Source organism: Echinops telfairi, unplaced genomic scaffold (assembly GCF_000313985.2).
Source record: "Echinops telfairi isolate 266 unplaced genomic scaffold, ASM31398v2 ScPeMD7_7424;HRSCAF=8462, whole genome shotgun sequence".
Lineage (NCBI taxonomy): Eukaryota > Metazoa > Chordata > Mammalia > Afrosoricida > Tenrecidae > Echinops > Echinops telfairi.
Window position 1 is genome coordinate 74,787,420 of NW_022111324.1, and position 19,622 is coordinate 74,807,041.

The following is a 19,622-nucleotide window of genomic DNA, read 5'->3' on the forward strand; positions in this document are numbered from 1 at the left end:
GGGAGGGAGGGGAAAAATGAGGAGCTGATGCCAAAGGCTTAATTGGAGAGCAAATGTTTTGAGAATGATGAGGGCAATGAATGTACAAGTGTGCTTTACACAACTGATGTATGTATGGATTGTGATGAGTTGTATGAGCCACTAATAAAACGATTAAAAAACAACAAACCAGTCACAAACATTGTATTCTCACTGCACAGCTTTCCAGGTGTAAGATTTTATACTTTAATGCAAATTGATTTTCTTGTCCCTCTCCCCCCTTAGAAATGACCCTTAGATATATCATTTCAATATGTATTTTCATATCATTTACATATGAGTACATGAGATGTAAGTGGAGAGCAGCAAGCATAATGTGGGAAGAATTTCAAATTATTATTGCAAAGACTTATTTGCTATTATTCCCAAGAGATTCTTCCAGACTTCTGATGTCTGTTATCCCTGTGAGGCTTTTTATAAAAGCCTTTTAAAAATGAACCTTAGTCTTACTTTTTACTATTAAATTTCATTAAAAAAAAAAAAAAGACTGGGCAGGGTCACAGTCGTTTGCGCATGTTAAGAGGGTAGAGATCACCACTCTGGTCACTGAGCACTGATGTAAATGCTGGCGCAGCTCTGTGCAAGTGGTGCCAGCTTTTGGTTCCTGGACTGATTAGAACACTAGTTGCAATAAATCATGACCATGTTGGGCTGGTTGGCAAGTTTACTTTCATTTAGCCTTTTCACCTCATTGGTTTTGAATCTATCTTTATTATTTGAAACTCTGTTTCTGAATTGCCTGTAATTATTTTACTTGATTTCTTATGTCTTCGTTATAAAATGTCTGAATAAAAATCTCACACCCTGAATGATGAGGTAAGCATTTCATCATTATGAAATGTCCAAATATTCTTAACAACATTTAAGGATACTTGGTGTTAAACAATATAGCAGAACTGGGTCTCTAAAGTGAATCTCATTAATCCACCGTCTTGAATCCTGCCTCATGTAATATTCTTATACTGTTCATCATTTAGGGAAGTATCCTTCTACTGCTTGATAGCTTAGAACTTTTATTATAACTGGATAAATTCCAATATCAAGTGTGTTTTGGTATTTCCATTTGCTCTTACTTGATTTTAAGATTTTAAAAATTCATGGATGAGATGAAATCTGTAATTTCCTTTGTATTATATCAGATTTTGGTATCAAAATTATTCTGAACTCAAAATTAAGTTAAAATGCACCTTCACTTTGCATTCTCTTGAAATTTTTATCTAATACTGATTTTAGTTCATTAAAGTATTGGTATAAATTACAATTTTACTTTCTTTAGTAATAGTATGATCGCTCAAGCTGGTTCTTCTAAACATTTCTTCTCTTCAGTTTTGGAAAGTTGTATTTTCCTAAGAATCTATGTATTGTCTCTAAATTACCAAGATTACTGGCATGAAGTTGCTCCTTTAATCACTTTACTGTCTGTAGATCTGAGTGACACTGGTTATGTGTCTTCTTTGTCTCTTGAGCAGCCCCCGTAGAGTCTTTCCGAAGAATCAACCGCTCTTTAGTTTGTTTGCTTTCCACTGTATTCATTTCTGCTCTTTATTAATGTTTTCCTTATATTTTATTTGGTTTTAATCTATTCTTCAATTTCTTGAGGTGAAAGATTCAGGTGAAAAGTCAAGGATATTTCTTTTCTAATATGCATATTTGAGCCTCTACATTCCCGTTAAGTACAATTTTAAGATGCCTGAGCCCTAATGGTGTAGTGGTTATGATTTGGGCTGCAATCCATGTGATCGGCAGTTTGAAACCACCAGCAGTTCCATGGGAGCAAGACTGGCCTTTCTATTCTTGAGGATAGCTACAGTCTCAGAAACCAACAGGGGGTCACTATGAATCAGTATTGACTCAACTTGGATTATTTGTTTTGTCATCAATTTTTAAAATGTCATATATTCATAATCATTCAGCTCAACCTATTTTCCTAAGATCATCGTGGTTTTTGCTTTCACATGAGCTAGCTGGAAACTAAATCCTAACTGCTAAACTTCGGGAGTTTCTTTAGATAACTTTTTGTTACTGGTTGCCAGATTAATTCTACTGTGGCCAGAAAATTTTGTATTCTTACTCTTGTGAAATTTGTGGATATGTACTTTATAGTTTCAAAATAAGTGTTATGTATTTAAAAGGTATGTATATTATATGTAGGTGAATTAGGTTAATTATGGCAATTTTGTTCAAATCTGTATTCTGTCTTTTAAAAAACTGACTGTTCTGTCAGTTACGCAGAAATGATTTAAAATCTCACATCCTTGTACAACCACTTTTGAGGAGGGTGCTACCTCAAATGGGAATAGAAACTCCATGATTCCAGCAAGACTTCTGCTGGAAATATCCTAAAGAAGGCCCATAACGCTAACAGACATAATTAAGTTCCAAGTTCACAGCAGCCCTGTTCACAAAAGCATAGCACAGGCCTAATGCCCATCAGTGGGAGAATGGATGAAGACATTCTGGTATGAACACACCATGGAATAGGATGCACACCTACGAAGCAACGATGACGCCACAAAACACCTCAAACCGTGATGGAGCTGGAGAACACTATGCTGAGTGAAGCCAGTTGATCACAAAAGGACGAATATTACATGACACCACTACTATAAGGACGAAAACCAAGACAACAACTTACAGACCAAAGGAAAGAGCTTTAGAGATTCTCACGGGAGGGAAAGAAAGGCAAGCGTAGGAAGATGAAGCCATGAACTAGGTTGATAGGTACTAGCGGGTGAAAGAGAGGATAGGATGGAGGCCCGTAACAAGGAGAAGAGAAAGCAGGGAAGGAGGGTGAGATAGAAGAGTACAGAAAGCTAGAGATATAAGTGGTTTAACAGCTGAACGCAGAGTTGATGCATTATATGCTCCCATCCCATACTAAATCCACAAGAAAATTTTCATTAAAAAAAAAAATCTCATACCCTGAAGTAAATATTTCATCACGAAATGTTCACATTTTCTTATTAACATATTTTGCCTTAAAAACTACTTTATGCAATACAACAGCAGAACCAGTTCTTTTAAAAAATTATTTTCCTTAAGGTGTTTAAGTTCATCTGTTAAAGAGATAGGAAGAGCATTTTAAGAAGTTCAACTTCTGAAAAATATATCAAGCTCTGATGAACTATTAGAGCATACTGGTTATGTTTGTAAATAAACTTAACACATTACCAAAATTATTTTCCATTGGTTAGTATTTTCAGTGTATTTATCATTTTATTTTGAGCATTTCTATATGCTTATAATGAGGATATATCTACTGTATACAGCAAATTTTCTGTTGCTTATCCAGTAAGCCAGTCTCTACTTTTCACTGGAATGTGCGATCTATTTATAGTTATATCTAATGTAAAATTTGGGCTTAAACCTGTAACTTTACTACAGTATATGCTTTATATCTGACCAGTCTACTCCAAATGGTTTCTCTGGCTGTGTTTTAGAGTTTATCATTATTATCCCGTTCTTAGCTTGCTACTTACATATTGTTTTATTGATCTTTGACTAATTAAGGGGCCCTGGTGGTACCCTGGGTTACCAACAAAAGGGTTGGCAGTTTGAATCTAACAACTGCTCTACAGGAGAAAACTGAGGCAGCCCGCCTCTATAAAAATGTACATCCGAGGAGACTCTATAGTAGCTGTAGGTTGAAGTCAATTAGTCAGCTGTGGGCTGCAACAGGCATCTTAGACTTAACCAAAGACAAAAATGAATCTGTGCTTTTACCCTTTCCTCAGTAATTCAAAGATCTTACACTACTTTATCTCCAGTAACACTTCCTCCTTTCCTGTATCCATTCCCGAATCCCTGTGCATTCTTACCAACTATTTTAATCCTATATTTAATGCATATTTTAATCTCTATAAAACATTTTTTTGGCTTTATACAATCAATGTTCACTAAGGTGTAACTACTATTTACCCTTTTGTTTCTTTTCATTCCTTTGGCCTTTCCAAGCTTCTGCTGGGATCATTTTGTTTAAACTTGAAGAACGTATTTTAGAATTTCTTTCCATAAAGATATCCATTCTTATTCATCAGAAATGTCTTTATTTCAGCTCAACTTTTAAATATCGTTATTTCTTTTAATTTGAAATCTACTGCCTTCTAGATTTTGTTGATTCTACTGAGAAGGCAGCTGATAATTTATTCTTTAAAATCATCTTTTCTTTTTTAAGTGTGGTGACTGCTCCCAAGATTTTCTTTATATTTAATTTAGCTATTTTTAACATAATAGGCTTAAATATGGATTTCCTTGCATTTACCTTGCTTATGGCTCATGGCATTTCTAAATTGCTATTCTTTCATCACTTACGGAAAAATTCTTGTTCAGTATCTTCAATTATAGCTTCTGTTCAATTCTTTCCTTTCCAAACTCCCAATTATTTTTACATCATATTTTCCCACTGCACTCTGTTTCTTTAAAACTCTTTTTTACAGAGAGGCTTCAAAATGTAATTTAAAAAGACAATGGAATTTTCCAACATCTTTTTTGAAGCCCCCTCATTTTTGGCCCTTATTTTATTATTCTATTATTTTCTCTGGATGTCAGACTCTGTCTAAATATATTCTTCTGTCCATACTCCAGAATTTACTACTTAATTCTGTTCCAGCTCTAATCAGTTATAAAACTTATCTGTCACAGAGTGAGTTGCTAACAGTACTTATTTTCTTTTTTAATCCTAGTACTTCTATTGGTTCATTTTAAAATTTCCAGTTTTCTGCTGAAATTCTCAATAAATGAAATATATACAGAATAAGCCATTAAAGTCAACATAATAATTTTATTAACTGAATTCCCCAGTGAGTCTTATTACTCTTTTTCTCACATGACTAGGAGTTCTGATTTAGTGCCAGACATTGTGTAGGGGCTGTTGTGGTAAAGTGTTGATGTTTTATTTTTACAAAGAAGATTTACAAACAACCAGGAAAATGAACAATTCCAATTCACCTCAATCCAAACAAGTGACTGCAATGATTAGGGGCTAGATTTCAGTTCCCATAAATGCCTGTCCAATTCTGAATCAAGATTCCTCCCAGGGGGCAAAGTTTCTGGATCCCAACTGGCCTGGGAGATTACCAAGTTATTCTTCCTTCCCATACCCCACTGCCTTTGACTCAATTCCAACTCATACGGATGCTACAGGGCAGAGTAGTACTGCTCCATAGGGCTGCTTACGCTATAAATCCTGACAGAAGTGAACTGCCTCATCTTTTTCCTGTGGAGCGGCTACTGGGTTTGCAGCCAAGAGCTCACCCACTGTGCCACAGGGATCCCTCTCCATCAGCAAGTCTGGAACTTTGTTTCTAGTAGCATCTCAAGAGTTTATCAGTAGCTGCACTCAGCTTTTCAGGTTCCTCTCTCAAAATGGATACATACTTCTTGGTAAAAAAAGGTCCAAAAGGCTCTATTCTTCGCTCCCAAATCACAGACCCATAATCCTTCACTGCCACAGAAGTTCGCCAACTAGATGTTGTTTAAAATATATTCTGTCCAGCTGTTTTACTTGTTTTAATGAGACTTTATTTAAATTATCCAGTCTACCATTCCTAATTCCCTGCCACCTTCAAAATACGATGGCTTCTAAAACACTAGAAACCCAAAGCCACTAGATTTTAACATAATCAGAAAATTATAAAGCCTACTTTACGGTAAACGTGTATTCCTGCTTGGCAAAAAATAGCTTAAAATGGCAAACAAGAAAAGATGTTTTTCAGTTTAGTCACAGGGTGTTAGTGTGTTGAGGAAAACACAACTATGTTCAAAATGATAGCATTTAAATGATGGGGTCTCTTTTTCCATCATTTTTAATGTGAATAAATTATCTCATCCACTTATCACATCATTGCCAATAATCCCAACAAGCTTACAAAGGAAGGAGGATGCACACATTTTCATTTAATAATTAGTTGGGGGACTGTCCATTAAATATGTTTTCAGGATTGGGCTTTATCACAATCCTAAATTCTATACTAATGCTCATGTCTAGATTGCTGCTGTTAAGGGACAGTGAGTTGAAACCAATGTACAATGACCACAATGTGACGGAATAGACCTATCCCATTGGGTTTTACCTGTGATCCTTATATAACTGATCACCAGATCATTCACTCACAGCAGCTGGGTGGATGTGAATCTTAATCTTTCTGTTCATAACTGAGCACATGATAATTGCACCACTGTGGCCCCACGAGTGGGGATGCGCTATCCTAACCTGTCCATCTATCATGAGCCTCATTCTAACGAACAGTGAACGTATACTCTGCTATGTGACATGGCTCAAGATCCTCTATTGTATGTCCCATGGGCTGCATGAGTCCAGGTGCCACCGTGTTTTAATAAAATCTAGAATAACTATTGCTTATGCAATAATATCGACACACATTCATTTCAATGTTATTTTTGAACTTATTCTTGCCATTTTTGTTCACTTTTTATTGTATTTTCTTTTTCTCCAGTTTTTAACATAACAAGTTCTCTGTTATTGTGTATATGTATCCGAAATAAAAATATTAAACTGTTTTTTCTTAAAAAAAATTAAAATAAAAAATAAATCCTATTTTGTCTATGAAGTTACCCTGGGCCATTTTCCCGTTTTCTCAACAAGGTGTTAATTTATTTTTCTGTATTATGTATTATGTTATGTATTTGTGTTATGTATTTAAACTTATCAGACTAATTAAAATAATGTACTGTCATTCTTTTTACATACTTATCATCTCCTTTTATTCTTACATCTCTCATTTGAAGTAAGTAATGGCACAGTACCTAAAACTTAATAAATGTCAAACAGAGAAAAGGAATCTTTTGGTATAACATTTCAATGTGTAAAAAAGGTCTGCCAATCTACTTCCAAAAGGTCGGTCAATGAAAACCCTATAGAGTGCAATTCTATGATATGTGAGGGGATACAAAAAAGAAAAGAAAAAAAAAACCTGAAGTCCCCCACCCCCAAGCTATGTTTTTTTGTTTTTAATGAAACAACCTTATCACCTTCAAAGTTCTTCCAATTTCACTTAATACATTGGTCAAATATGTGATTCCATTCTTGGAAACATTTTTCAAACTCATGTGTTTGGATGCTTGACAGCACTTCCGTAGCTTTTTATCTTCACCTCTCTTCTATGTTGTCAAATCGCTTTCCTTTCATGTCCCTCTTCATTAGTGGAAACAAAAAGGAGTCACCCAGAGCTAGGTTAGGTGAGTAAGGTGCATGGAGTACAAGAGGCAAGCTGTTTTTTTGGTGTGTGTTTTTTTTTTTTTTGCCAAAAACTAGAACACTGAGATGGCTGCATGAGCAGGTACACTGTCATGGTGGCTAAACCAGGCCCCTGTCTGCCACAAATCAGGCCTTTTTTTGTTGCACACTGTTACGCAATCTCTTCAGAATCTCTAAATAGAAAGTATGATAACAGTCTGACCTGGTGGAACGAACTCCAAATGCACTATGAGTCGACATTTTCATCCCTTTGGGAAGGTGACAAATGTCCAGAATGCAGTTCGTCATCAATCAACATTTCATCTTTTTTGAAACAAGAAAAGCACTCATACACTTGAGTTTTTTTCCCCCCTTAACACTGTCCTTCTAAGCTACGTTCAACATCACAACCGTTTTTGCAGCATTTTTCCTGAGCAGGAAACAAAAGTTCACAGCTCCATGCTGTTCTCTTAAATTGGCTATCACAAAATATGAATTTGAGCAAAAATGCTTTTATGAAAAACTTAACTGTGACCAGAGAGAACCTTCCCAGGTAACGCCACTCGGTACACTACCTCAGAAAGAGCTGCTCGATGCTCACCTAGCAAGGAAAATGTGTTCTACAAAAGTTCTGCTGATTATGGATCTACTATGTTTCTGTTTCGTCTGGTTTGAAAAATTACCATATACCAAGGGTCCTCAAACTTTTTAAACAGGGGGCCAGTTCACTGTCCCTCAGACCCGTTGGAGGGCCGGACTATAGATTTTTTAAAAAGCTATGAACAAATTCCTATGCACACTGCACAAATCTTATTTTCAAGTAAAAAAAACAAATGGGGCAAAATCACCTGGCGGGCCAGATAAATGTCCTCGGCAGGCTGCAAGTGGCCCACAGGCCTTAGTTTGAGGACCCCTGCTGTATACACTCCAGTATAAGCCCAGTTTTCCAGCACATTTTTAATGCTGTTTTTGTGGTAAAACTAGGTGCTTCGGCTGATATTTGGGTCGGCTTATACTTGAATATATACAGCATATCTATCTATAAAATGGTCATAATCTCGTTATAATTTTATTTCCTTACTACTGTATCTCTTTTTAATTCCTAAGATTTGTGCTTATCTTTTTGTTTCATTGGCTATTTTATTAGTTTGTCTACTGACATTTTCAAGGAAGTTGCTTTTCTATTAATGATCAAAATTTACTTTGGATAACTGATTTCTTTTTAGTATTTCTCTTCTCTTTGGGTTAAGTTTATTAATTTTATTCTATCATTTTTCCACTGTCCACATAGGTTCATCCTACAATTATTTCATATAAATAGTATCTTATCACTCAGATCTGAGTATTTTCTGATCTCCATGTATTTTTTTGAAAGTGGATTTTTAAATTTTCAAACATTTTAAGAAACCCTCAATTGTGTCAAAAAATGAGAGATGATTTAGTTTTCTTACTAATAAAAATATCAGTGCTTTATATAGGAATTTCTTGGCCTATACAAGTTCCTTACTCATTATTTTTAAGTATTCATTTTCTTTTTTATAACACTTAGATACTTTTAGGATATTCATCAATAAGCTCAAATGGTCAATTTACTAAAGTTACCAAAACTTCAGGTACTTATTTCACAGCTATTTGTTTGTTCAGCAAAACCTACATCAAAGTTTTAGCTGTCCAGCTTTCTTCTTTGTTTTTAACAGTATCTTAGGTACTATTTGGTTTGTCTGTGGCCTAGTACACCGCGGGGACACTGCTGAAGGAAAGACAAGAGGAGAGAATGTACTCAGCATTCAGTTCGAAGATGGGGACACCTGATAATGGCTGTGCAGCCAGGACCGTGGGAAGAGGAGAGAGACTGTGAGTTGAGCATCAGGGAACAGGGAAAGGCAGAGAGAAAAGGGAATCTCAGAAGGCACAAAGAGCAGCAGACTGGAACTGTTTTTATCAAATCAATAGATTTGGTAAGATCAATAAATTGCTCTGTTGACTGTTTTTGTTTATACTACATGCCCCAGGAGGCTCCTAGCCTGGGGTTGGTTTCTGTTAATTTCTTGTTTAGAGTTGTATATATGAACCAGAGGGCTCCATTCCTCAGGAAACCAGCTCATACAAGAAGACACTCCTTTGCATCACTGTACTGATAGGTACGACACCTGGGAGAGCTCCAATTATGTGCAGAGATAGAAGTTTCAACCTTGTCTTTCATGTTAGCTATTACTCCTCCCAGGTGATAACCTCTCTCCACCCCAAAACTCCAGGTTGCTGCACCATCTGTTTTCACACTGTATCATCACTGTTTCCTAGTGTAAATCCAGGGGTCATCCTTCCCTTAGTTAAAGCTCAGATAAGCATTCAAAATAAAAATTAAGTTACACCTTTCCTACAACTTATAGCAGAACAGTTTTATAATGGTTGATTCTAATATCTTATCCAAACTATACTTTCTTTTTTTTTTCAACCTTGTAGTTTTTTCCCCCTTCTATAATCTTTTTTTAAAATCATTTTATTAGGAGCTCATACAACTCTTATCACAATTCATACACACATCAATTGTGTAAAGCATATTTGTACATTCATTGCCCTCATCATTCTCAAAACATCTGCTCTCCACTTAAGCCCCTGGCATCAGGTCCTCATTTTTCCACCTCCCTCCCCGCTCCCCGCTCCTCTCTCATGAGCCCTTGATAATTTACAAATTATTATTTTGTCATATCTTGCCCTGTCCGATGGCTCCCTTCACCCATTTTTCTGTTCTCCGTCCCCCAGGAAGGGGGTCACATATAGATCCTTGTAATCCGTTCCTCTTTCCAACCCACTCTCCCTCTACGCTCCCAGTATCGCCCACTCAAATCACTGGTTCTCCTGAAGGGATCATCTGCCCTGGATTCCCTGTGTTTCCAATTCCTATCTGTACCAGTGTATATCTTCTGGTCTAGCCAGACTTGCAAGGTAGAATTCAGATCATAATGGGGGGGCGGGGGGGAGGCATTTAGGAACTAGAGGAAAGTTGCATTTTTTTCATCATTGCTACATCACACCCTGACTGGCTCGTCTCCTCCCCTAGACCCCTCTGCAAGGGGATCTCCAGTGGGCTACAAAAGGGCTTTGGGTCTCCACCCGGCACTCCCCACCTCATTCACTATGGGAAGATTGCTTGTACTGATGATGCCTTACACCTGATTCCTTTGACACCTCGTGATCGCGCAGGCTGGTGTGCTTCTTCCATGTGGACTTTGTTGTTTCTGAGCTAGATGGCCGCTTGTTTACCTTCAAGCTTTTAAGACCCCAGACTCTATATCTTTTGATAACCGGGCACCATCAGCTCTCTTCACCACATTTGCTTACTCACTCACTTTGGCTTCAGCAGTTGTGTTGGGAAGATGAGCATCAATAGAATCAAACTATACTCTTCATAAAAGTTCTTGCTGCTGCTAGCATATACAATAAAGACTGCAGAAGGAAAATGCAAGTATTTTCCAAAGAGACAAGCTGTAAAACTGTACTCTAACTCTGCTGGTAACCTTAAAAGCTACTATTTTTCTATCAAATGTGCATTTTACAATATTTTCTGATTATTATTTACCTTTTTAACTCCTTCAAACCCCATACCCATTATTATCATATTCCAGCACTATTTATGTAGCACTGTGGATTGAATTGTATCCTCTGAAAATATGTGCTGTAGTCCCTAATCTCTATACCTGTGGTCATAATCCCATTAGGAATGAGATGTCTTTGTTCTGTTCGTGATACAGATTTGATGTGTGTCTGGAGTCAGTCTCTTACAAAATAGAAAAAGAACAGATAAGATCGGCAGAGATAAGGGGAAACAGGTGCCCAGCACATAATAAATATTGCACAGGAGGAAAAGCTCAGAACAGACCAGGGACTTCCAGAGCCAGCAGAGAGAAGTAAAGCCTTCCCTATAACTAGTATCCTTCATTCCAATTCTAGCCTCCTAAACTGTGAGAAAATACATTTCTGTTTGTGAAAGCCACCCACTGGTGATATTTGGGCTAAAGGAGCAGTAGATAACTAAAACAGTAAGGTGCTACTCTGACAGATACGTACAGTGTGAAATGAGTTTTAGAACTGGCTAACGGGTAGATGCTGAAAGAGTTTTAAGATGCCTTATAGTAAAGGCTCTGATTGTATGAAAAAAACTTGGTAGAATTGTGGATGTCAAAGGGAATTCTGGTGAGGGTTCAGAGGAAAAAGTGAAAACCTATGGACAAGTCTCTACATCTTAAAGAATCGATAAGAAGCCAGCAACAGAATGTTGCTAGAAATATGCTTCTGGTGAGGCTTTAAGAGAAAATGATGAACATGTGATTAAACAATCAAAGAAAGATGATGCCTTTTTATACAGTGGCTAAAACCTTGTCTGAAATGGCCAGAAGAGAGGAGCTTACATCTTTGGGTGGCATCTTTTCTAAACAGTAAGAGATGGGGTTAAAAAAAGAAAAAGAAGAAAGAAAAAAGTGGGCTTAAGAAATAACTGGGGCAAAGTGAAAGCAACACTTAGCGTGGAAATTCTCTTGTACAAATTAGGAACATGTAACCTAAAATTTTCACCTATGATGTGTCTACACAATTTTTTTTTTTAATTAAAAGATCATTTTATTAGGGACTCTTTTAACTCTTGTTACAATCCATACATCGATTGCATCAGGTGAATTTGTACATATGTTGCCTTCATTCTTTCCTAGACATTTACTTTCTATTGAGCCCTTAATATCAGCTTTTTTCCCCTCCTTTCCCCATCCCATCCTCATAACCCCTTGATAAGATTATGAATTATTATTTTTTATCTCACACCAACTGCTGTTTCCCTTCCCCCATGTTTTCTGTTGTTATTCCCCCCTGGAGAGGGGTGTATGGTTATGTGTCGATCACTATGATCGGCTCCCCCTTTCTCCCTTCCTCTACCCTTCTGGTATTGCTATTCCCACTCCTGTTCCTGGATTCCGTGTGTCATGAGCCCCCATCCCTTCTCCCTACCTGTGTACATGCTTCAATCTAGTCTGAATTGAGGGACAGCACTGGTGTCATGATAGTTGGGGGTGAGGAAGTCTCAAGGAACCAAAGGAATATAGTGTGTTTCATAGATGCTTTACTGCACCCTGGTTGACTCATCTCTTCCCTGTGGCCCCTCTGTGTGGGGACTGTTCCACTGTCTACAGATGGGCTTGGGATCTCTGCTATAATCCCCCTCGTTTTGAACAATATGTTTTTGTTTATTTGTTATGTATCTTCTGATGTCCATTACCCGGTCCTGATGACTCCTTATGATCACTCCGGTGGTGTGCTTCTTCCATGTGGATTTGTTGCTTCTCTGCTGAATGGCCACTTGTTTAACTTCAAGTCTTTAAAACCCCAGATGCTATATCTTTTAATAGCCAGGTACCATCTGCCTTCTTCACCACATTTGCTTATGCACCCGTTTTGTCTTCAGCAATTGTGTCGGGAAAGTAAACATCTCAGACTGCTGATTTGTTAGAATAAAGTGTTCTTGTATTGAAGGAGGATATGAGTAGAGGCCCGAAGTCCGTCCACTACCTCAGTGTATTGCCGCATAAATATATGTACATAGGCAATTACCTCTATTTTTGTGGATTAATGTATTGACATATGTACAACACTATGTTTATACCTCTATCCATTGCTTTGCTTACACAATCTTTTGCTAAAGAGATTCAGCCTGGAATAAATGGATATAACCATCTAACACAGCCCAAAACCCATTAGTTCAATATCACCAGCCTGAACTAGGCCAGGAACAAACCATCAATTGATCAATTTGAAGTTGAAAAACCTTTCAAGTGCACTAGAGTCCAAATATGACCCATAATACATCCCATTTGAGTTTGGAGAACATCTCAAGAATAGATGGAATACTAATGACAGGAGACATGATGAGCTGTGGGAGGTTATCAAGAACTACATGCATGAAGAAAAGTTAAGTTTATTTAAAAGGAAAGAAATGGTCAATATAGATGTTAGAAGAGACTCTCAAACTTGTTCTTGATCAGTCTGGCTAGACCAGAGGATGTACACTGGTACAGATACGAACTGAAAATACAGGGAATCCAGGGTAGATGAGCCCTACAGGACCAGTGGTGTGAGTGGTGAAACAGGGAGGGTAAAGGGAGAATGGGTAGGACAGAGGGAACCGATTACATAGAACTGTGTGTGACCTCCTCCCTGGGGGACATCGGACAGGGCAAGATATGACAAAATAACAATTTATAAACTATTAAGGGTTATGAGGGAGGGGGGAGCGGGGAGGGAGGGGGAAAATAAGGACCTAATGCCGGGGGTTTAAGTGGAGAGAAAATGTTTTGAAAATGATGTACAAATAAATGCGCTTTACACAATTGATGTATGTATGGATTGTGATAACAGTTGTATGAGCCCCTAATAAAATGTTTAAAAATATTTTAAAAAGCTTGTTCTTGATCATGGAGTAACTATGGTAAATAGAAGAAATATTAATTAAAAACTCTAAACAGAAAATTTCAAGACATTAAAATCAAATGTGCATAGGATTGGAGTTTTGAAAGCCAAACAGGAATACACTGAACACATCTCTAGCCGAAATGACCCAAGAAAAAAATTAAACTTTAATTTACAATATCAGAAGATGGAGACAACATACAAATTGACTGCATCAAAACTAGTCAATTTTCAAATACTTCAAAAGGTAGCATATATTCAAAGACTGATGGTAGTAAGGTTCCAGGAATTAATCAAATATCAATTGATATGTTTCAATAAGCTCAAAGCACTTACTTTTATCTATGCCAAGAAATGTGGAGAGCACCTACCTGGCCAACCAACTGAAAGTGACCATATTTGTGCCCATTTACCTTAACAGTATAATTGATATCACATTCAAGTAAGTTTTACTGAAGACAGTTCAAGTTTGTAAAGTACACCAACAGGGAGTTACCAGCAAGAGTACCCTTGGAAATAAGGATAGCAAGATTACATCTCACATACTTTGGGCAGGCCCTTAGGAAAGGCCAGTGTCAGAGAAAATGAGAACCACTCTCAACAAGATGGACTGACAGAGTGGCTGTAATAATTGGCTGAACTATAACAATTGTAAGGCTGACCCAGGTTTGTGCAATATCTCACTCTGGGACAACAGGAATTGGAACTGACTGGAATGCACCAAACACCACCACCACCACCCAGGCCACAAGGGTACCATGCCCTTTATTTACATCATTAATGAGCTATCCAGGCTTTCTGGTAAGCTACAAGCACCATATAGTTGCACACAGAACAAGGGATATCACTGCTGATGTCAGATGGATCATAGCTCAGAGCAGAGAATACCAGAGAGATGTCTGCTTATATTTTATTAACTATGCAAAGACATTTGACCACGTGGATCATAATACACTATGGATAACCTTGAGAAGAATGAGAATTCCAGATCGCTTCATTGTGCTTATGAGGAACTTGTAGATGGATCAAGATGCAGTTGTGCACACCGAACAAGGGAATACTACATGGATTAAAAATCAGGAAAGGTAAGCCACAGGGTTGTATCCTCTCACCATTCTTAAATCTGTATGCTGGGCAAATCATTTGATAAGCGGGATTTTAAGAAGAATGTGGCATCAGGATTATTGGAAGGCTTATTAACAACTTGTGACATGCATGTGGCAATACCTTGCTTACTGAAAGTAAGGAGAACTTGAAGCACTTGCTGATAAAGATCAAGGATTGCAGCCTTCAGTGTGGATTACAACTCAATGTAAAGAAGACCCAAATCCTCACAACTGAACCAATAGGTAACATGAATGGAGAAAAGGTTGAAGTTGTCAAGGATTTTATCTTGCTTAGACTCACAATAAATGTTCATGGAAGCAGCAGTCAAGAGATCAAAAAGGCATGCTGCATTGGGTAACTATGCTGCACAAGACCTCGTTAGAGCACTCAAGAACAAAGATGTTACTTTGGGGGCTTTGGTGTGCCTGATCCAAACCATGGTGTTCTCCATTGCCTCATAGAAAAATCGACACATTTGAATTATGGTGCTGGAGAAGAATATTGAAATTTAGCAGTACCATGAACTGGTGAAAGTACAACCGTATGTCTTGGAGGAAGTACGAACAGAGTGCTCAGTAAAGGCAAGGATGTCAAGACTTCCACTTAGATACTTTGTCAAGAAAGACCAGTTCCTGGAGAAGGGCATCATATTTGGAACAGTAGAAGGGCAGTGCAAAAGAAAAAGGTCCTTAAAGAGATGGACTGGCACAATGGCTGTAACCATCGGCTCGGGCATAGGAACAATTGTGAGGATGGCACAGGACTGGTCAGTATTTCATTCTGCTGTGCACAGGGTCACTATGAGCGAGAACTACTTGACCCCTAACAACACCATCTAATCATTTGGTGGGAATTACAGTGTGGGTAGAAGTCATTGCAGCACAGAAACCCTAACTTTCTTTGCTTGTGGTGATAATCCCATTTGAGAACAAGGTGTCTTTATTATGTTAATGAGACATGATTGGTGTAGGTGTATTTTGAGTCAATCTCTTACAAAACATAAGAAGTGCAGACTAGATGAGCATATATTGGAGAAGAGCTGCCAAGCACATGAAGATTGCACAGAGCGAAAAGCTCGGAAGAGATCTTTCTCCAGAGCAAAGAGAGCTTTGCCCACAGCTGTTACCCTATATTCAGATTCTAGCCTCCCAGAGTTTGAAAACTCATTTGTTTGTTACAGCCATCATTGAGGGTGCTTCTATTACAGCAACTTAGATAACTAAGACAATAGTACTTTACTTTTGCTTTAAATTACTTAAATGGGAAGTCAGAGGTTATAAGAAGAATCACAGTAGAAAGGGAGAGTATTTATGTTTTTTGTATAATTAGTTGTAAGTTTTCATCTAAAAGCATGCTTCCTAAAAGCTAGAAAGGGGTACAATAGAAAATGGAAAATATTTCGTTTTTCCCATAGAGGCTAATTTGAGAAAGTTTTATTTTACTGAACATACCAAGACCTCTTTTAATTGTTAAGTAATTTTAAAATAAGAACTTTTAACAGGCCCTTACCTGATGGTCCTGAATCTTCCTGCCCACCACTCTGAATGTGTTGTTGCCCGTATGGTGATATATATGAACTCTGCTGAACCCAGTTGAGCCACCAGCTGGCACCCACTTCTTATTGGCATCATCATAAACCATCACAGCAGCTCTTGCCTGACAGATACTCTGTTCACTGTGAAAATAAAATTTATATATTTCAAACTTAAGACTTGAAGACTGTGGTGAGTACCTTAGACAGCCACATAGAAAGCAGGGCAGTCAATCGTTAATGGCCGCTGTTACAGTTGCTGGACACAACAGAGAACAAGACAAAGGCTTTCTGCCTTTATAGAGAGAGTCTATTTTGGACAATGAGCTAAAACTTGAAGTGTAATGAGAGATCAGAGCAGGAGATCAAGAGTCACATAAATGGTTTCTCCAAAACTGTGTATCTACTTCATTCACTAAGCTTACAGGTACATATATAAACCCACCACGCCATGTTAAATTCCATATGCTATTACAATGGTGAACTTTTTATTTCCCCTCTGTATTGGCAAAATATTTTTATTCAGTCTTGCTTTAAAGTCTGTACAATACATTTTTATATGCTCTTGCCCCCTTGAGATATTGGGTATGGCTACTAAAAACGGAAGACCTTATGACCATTTCTTTGAGACACACGCACAATTCATCTACATAACAGTGTAGTATTATAAACTCTAGACAAGATGCTTAATATCCTATATTGACTATTAATTAAAAGAACTCAACCTCCACATAGACTCATCTGATACATTAACAGTATTTAATGGAGAGAGTCCTGACTAGCTTAGAGTGTTGCTCATTCTATTTTATCCTCAAAGATTTTAAATAGTACAGCAAGCAGGTTCTTGCCATATACGTCCAAAGGCAAAATGTGGTTTTCTTACTCTCCCTTTTACTCAAGCCTCTATTTCATCTCTCAGCACATCTAGGGTAGGTAAAAGAACCTTGGGCAGGTGTTAAGTGTTTTATTCTTGTAGTCTGGCTTGATGGCAAAAGACCATTGAAGGGCTAAAGAGTTCAGAGCAGCAAGCAATAAAATTACTTTAGAACTAAAAAGGGGGAGGTTTCCCTTTTCCATTAGAGCAATTTTACAAAAGCTAATTTGTATTAGTTATTTGTACAACACAAATATTGAAATAAGTCAAGGGGCGTCTACATTTTTTATGCTATTTAAATTATTTGGTAAAATATTTCTGGGAATGATAATAAAACGTTGATTATTTTAAAAGATTGATTAAAATGTATTTGTCAGCACACACAGTTGAAATCTCATCACCCACATAACAAAAATACCTAAGTGACAATATTTATAAAACCCAATGTAAAGATGAGAGATAAGCTACAGCAAAATGACTCAGCTTAAATTCAAGAAACAAATTTACAGACTATAAATAGAAAGTCAAATAAACAGATCTGTACATTAACATAAACTTTATAGTTTTCAAAATGAAAAAATTTGGACTTATAAAACATTCCCATGGTTCAAGAAATAACATCTATTCCAGAAATCCCAGTATTGAGGTGACAAGATGGATTGACACAGTGGCTGCAACAATGGGCCCAAATATAAGAACAACTGTGAGGATGGTGCAGGACAGGGCAGTGCTTCTTTCTACAGGGTACCTAACAATATGTCTTGGGAGTGTGTGTGTGTGGTCGGGGGGGGGGGGGGCGCGTGGTTGTGGTGGTGGTGATTCTTAAAGAGAAAAAATATATAAATACAGAATGGGAGATCAAAAACTAGTTTTGCATAAGGTATCTCAACATTTCCCTTCACCTTTTCTTCCCCAATGCTGTTCAATGGGTTACTGGACACATCCTCAAAATTAAAATGTGGTTAATCAGATGGTTTTGACTTAAACTCCAAAAACTATACTGATGGCCCTCAAGTTAATTCTGCCTCCTATAGGATAGGGTAGAGCTGCCCCTATGGGTTTCTGAGACTGCAACTCTTAACAAAAGTAGACAGTCTTATCTTTTGCTCCCCGCATCTTTTCCCCATGGAGCAGCTGGTTGGTAGTTTCAAACTACTGGTCTTGTGGTTAGGAGTCCAAAGCATAACCAGCCCACTTTACCACCAGGCCTCCTTAACTGAGAAGTATAAAAACCACTTAGCCCTTGCGGGAGGGGGGAGCGGGGAGGGAGGGGAAAAATGAGGACCTAATGTCGGGGGTTTAAATGGAGAGAAAATGTTTTGAGAAACGATGTACAAATGCGCTTTACACAATTGATGTGCGTATGGATTGGGATAACAGTTGTATGAGCCCCTAATAAAATGTTAAAAAAACAAAACAAAAACAAAAACAAAAAAAAACAATTGAGAAAAAAAATAAACAGTAAAATGCTTCATAATCATAAAAAAATTAAAAAATTTAAAAAAATTAAAAAAAAACCACTTAGCCCACAATCAAGTGTCTGGTCAGGTTTCCTTGGGAAAGCTATAACCTTACAAGCAAAAGTATCTCCAAATGAACATATCCATGTAATCAAGAAAGGCCAAAGATATAAAAAATTAATTTATTAGTTTTCTAATGAAGATCGAATGCCAAGGCCATAATCCTGTTCTTAAAAAGAATGTGGTTCGGTCAGGTCTTTCAATATGGTCAAAATTCCTCAAAAAAAGTTATACATGGTGATGAAGAAGAAAACTGGTCAAAGAACGATAGCTAAATTCCATTCTTCTAAGTACCAGGAGGTGGAATGTTTGTTGGTATTCAAGACTAAGGCTTGCTTGACTCTTGGTACTTGTTCATGCTGTAGTTTGAGGTTACAATAAAACCAAATCTTTGACAAATGGCAACTTCCTTTCAAAAGCATCATATATTAGTCATTGTTTTTCACCCTAAAAAAACAACTAAGACAGGGCTTAGAGCACAGTGGTGGTTCAGAAGTAGGTAATTCTATCCTAACCAGGGAGCTCCAGATTCAATTCCAGTCAACATACCTCAGGTGCACCCACCTCCTTTCTGTCAATGGAAGCGTGCATGTTACTATGATGTCAAACAGGTTTCGGTGATGTTTCCAGGCTAACATGGACTAAGAAAGCCTGGTGATCTACTTCTGAAACCAGGCAGCGAAGATCAAAATGGTCAGACCCATAACCAATTATGGGGATGGACCAGGCAGTATTTGGCTCTGACATGCATAGGGTGACCATGAGTTCAAAGCTGGCTTGAGAGCAGCACATGGTAGGCACTTTTTCAATGCTTACTTAATACGTAATTCCACCTGACAAAATCCTACTCATCTATGAAGTCCTGGATCAAATATCATTCCTTCAGTCTCTCTCGGGACCCCC

General features: G+C 37.6%; 1 protein-coding gene across 1 annotated transcript in view; it reads right to left on the bottom strand.

Moving 5' to 3' along the window:
* The window catches only part of ENAH (ENAH actin regulator), a 171,377-nt gene that overhangs the window by 66,963 nt on the left and 84,792 nt on the right, over positions 1-19,622 (bottom strand). Inside the window, 1 exon segment of the mRNA XM_030887823.2 lies at positions 16,304-16,469. Within this exon segment, the coding sequence (XP_030743683.1) occupies positions 16,304-16,469 (166 nt within the window).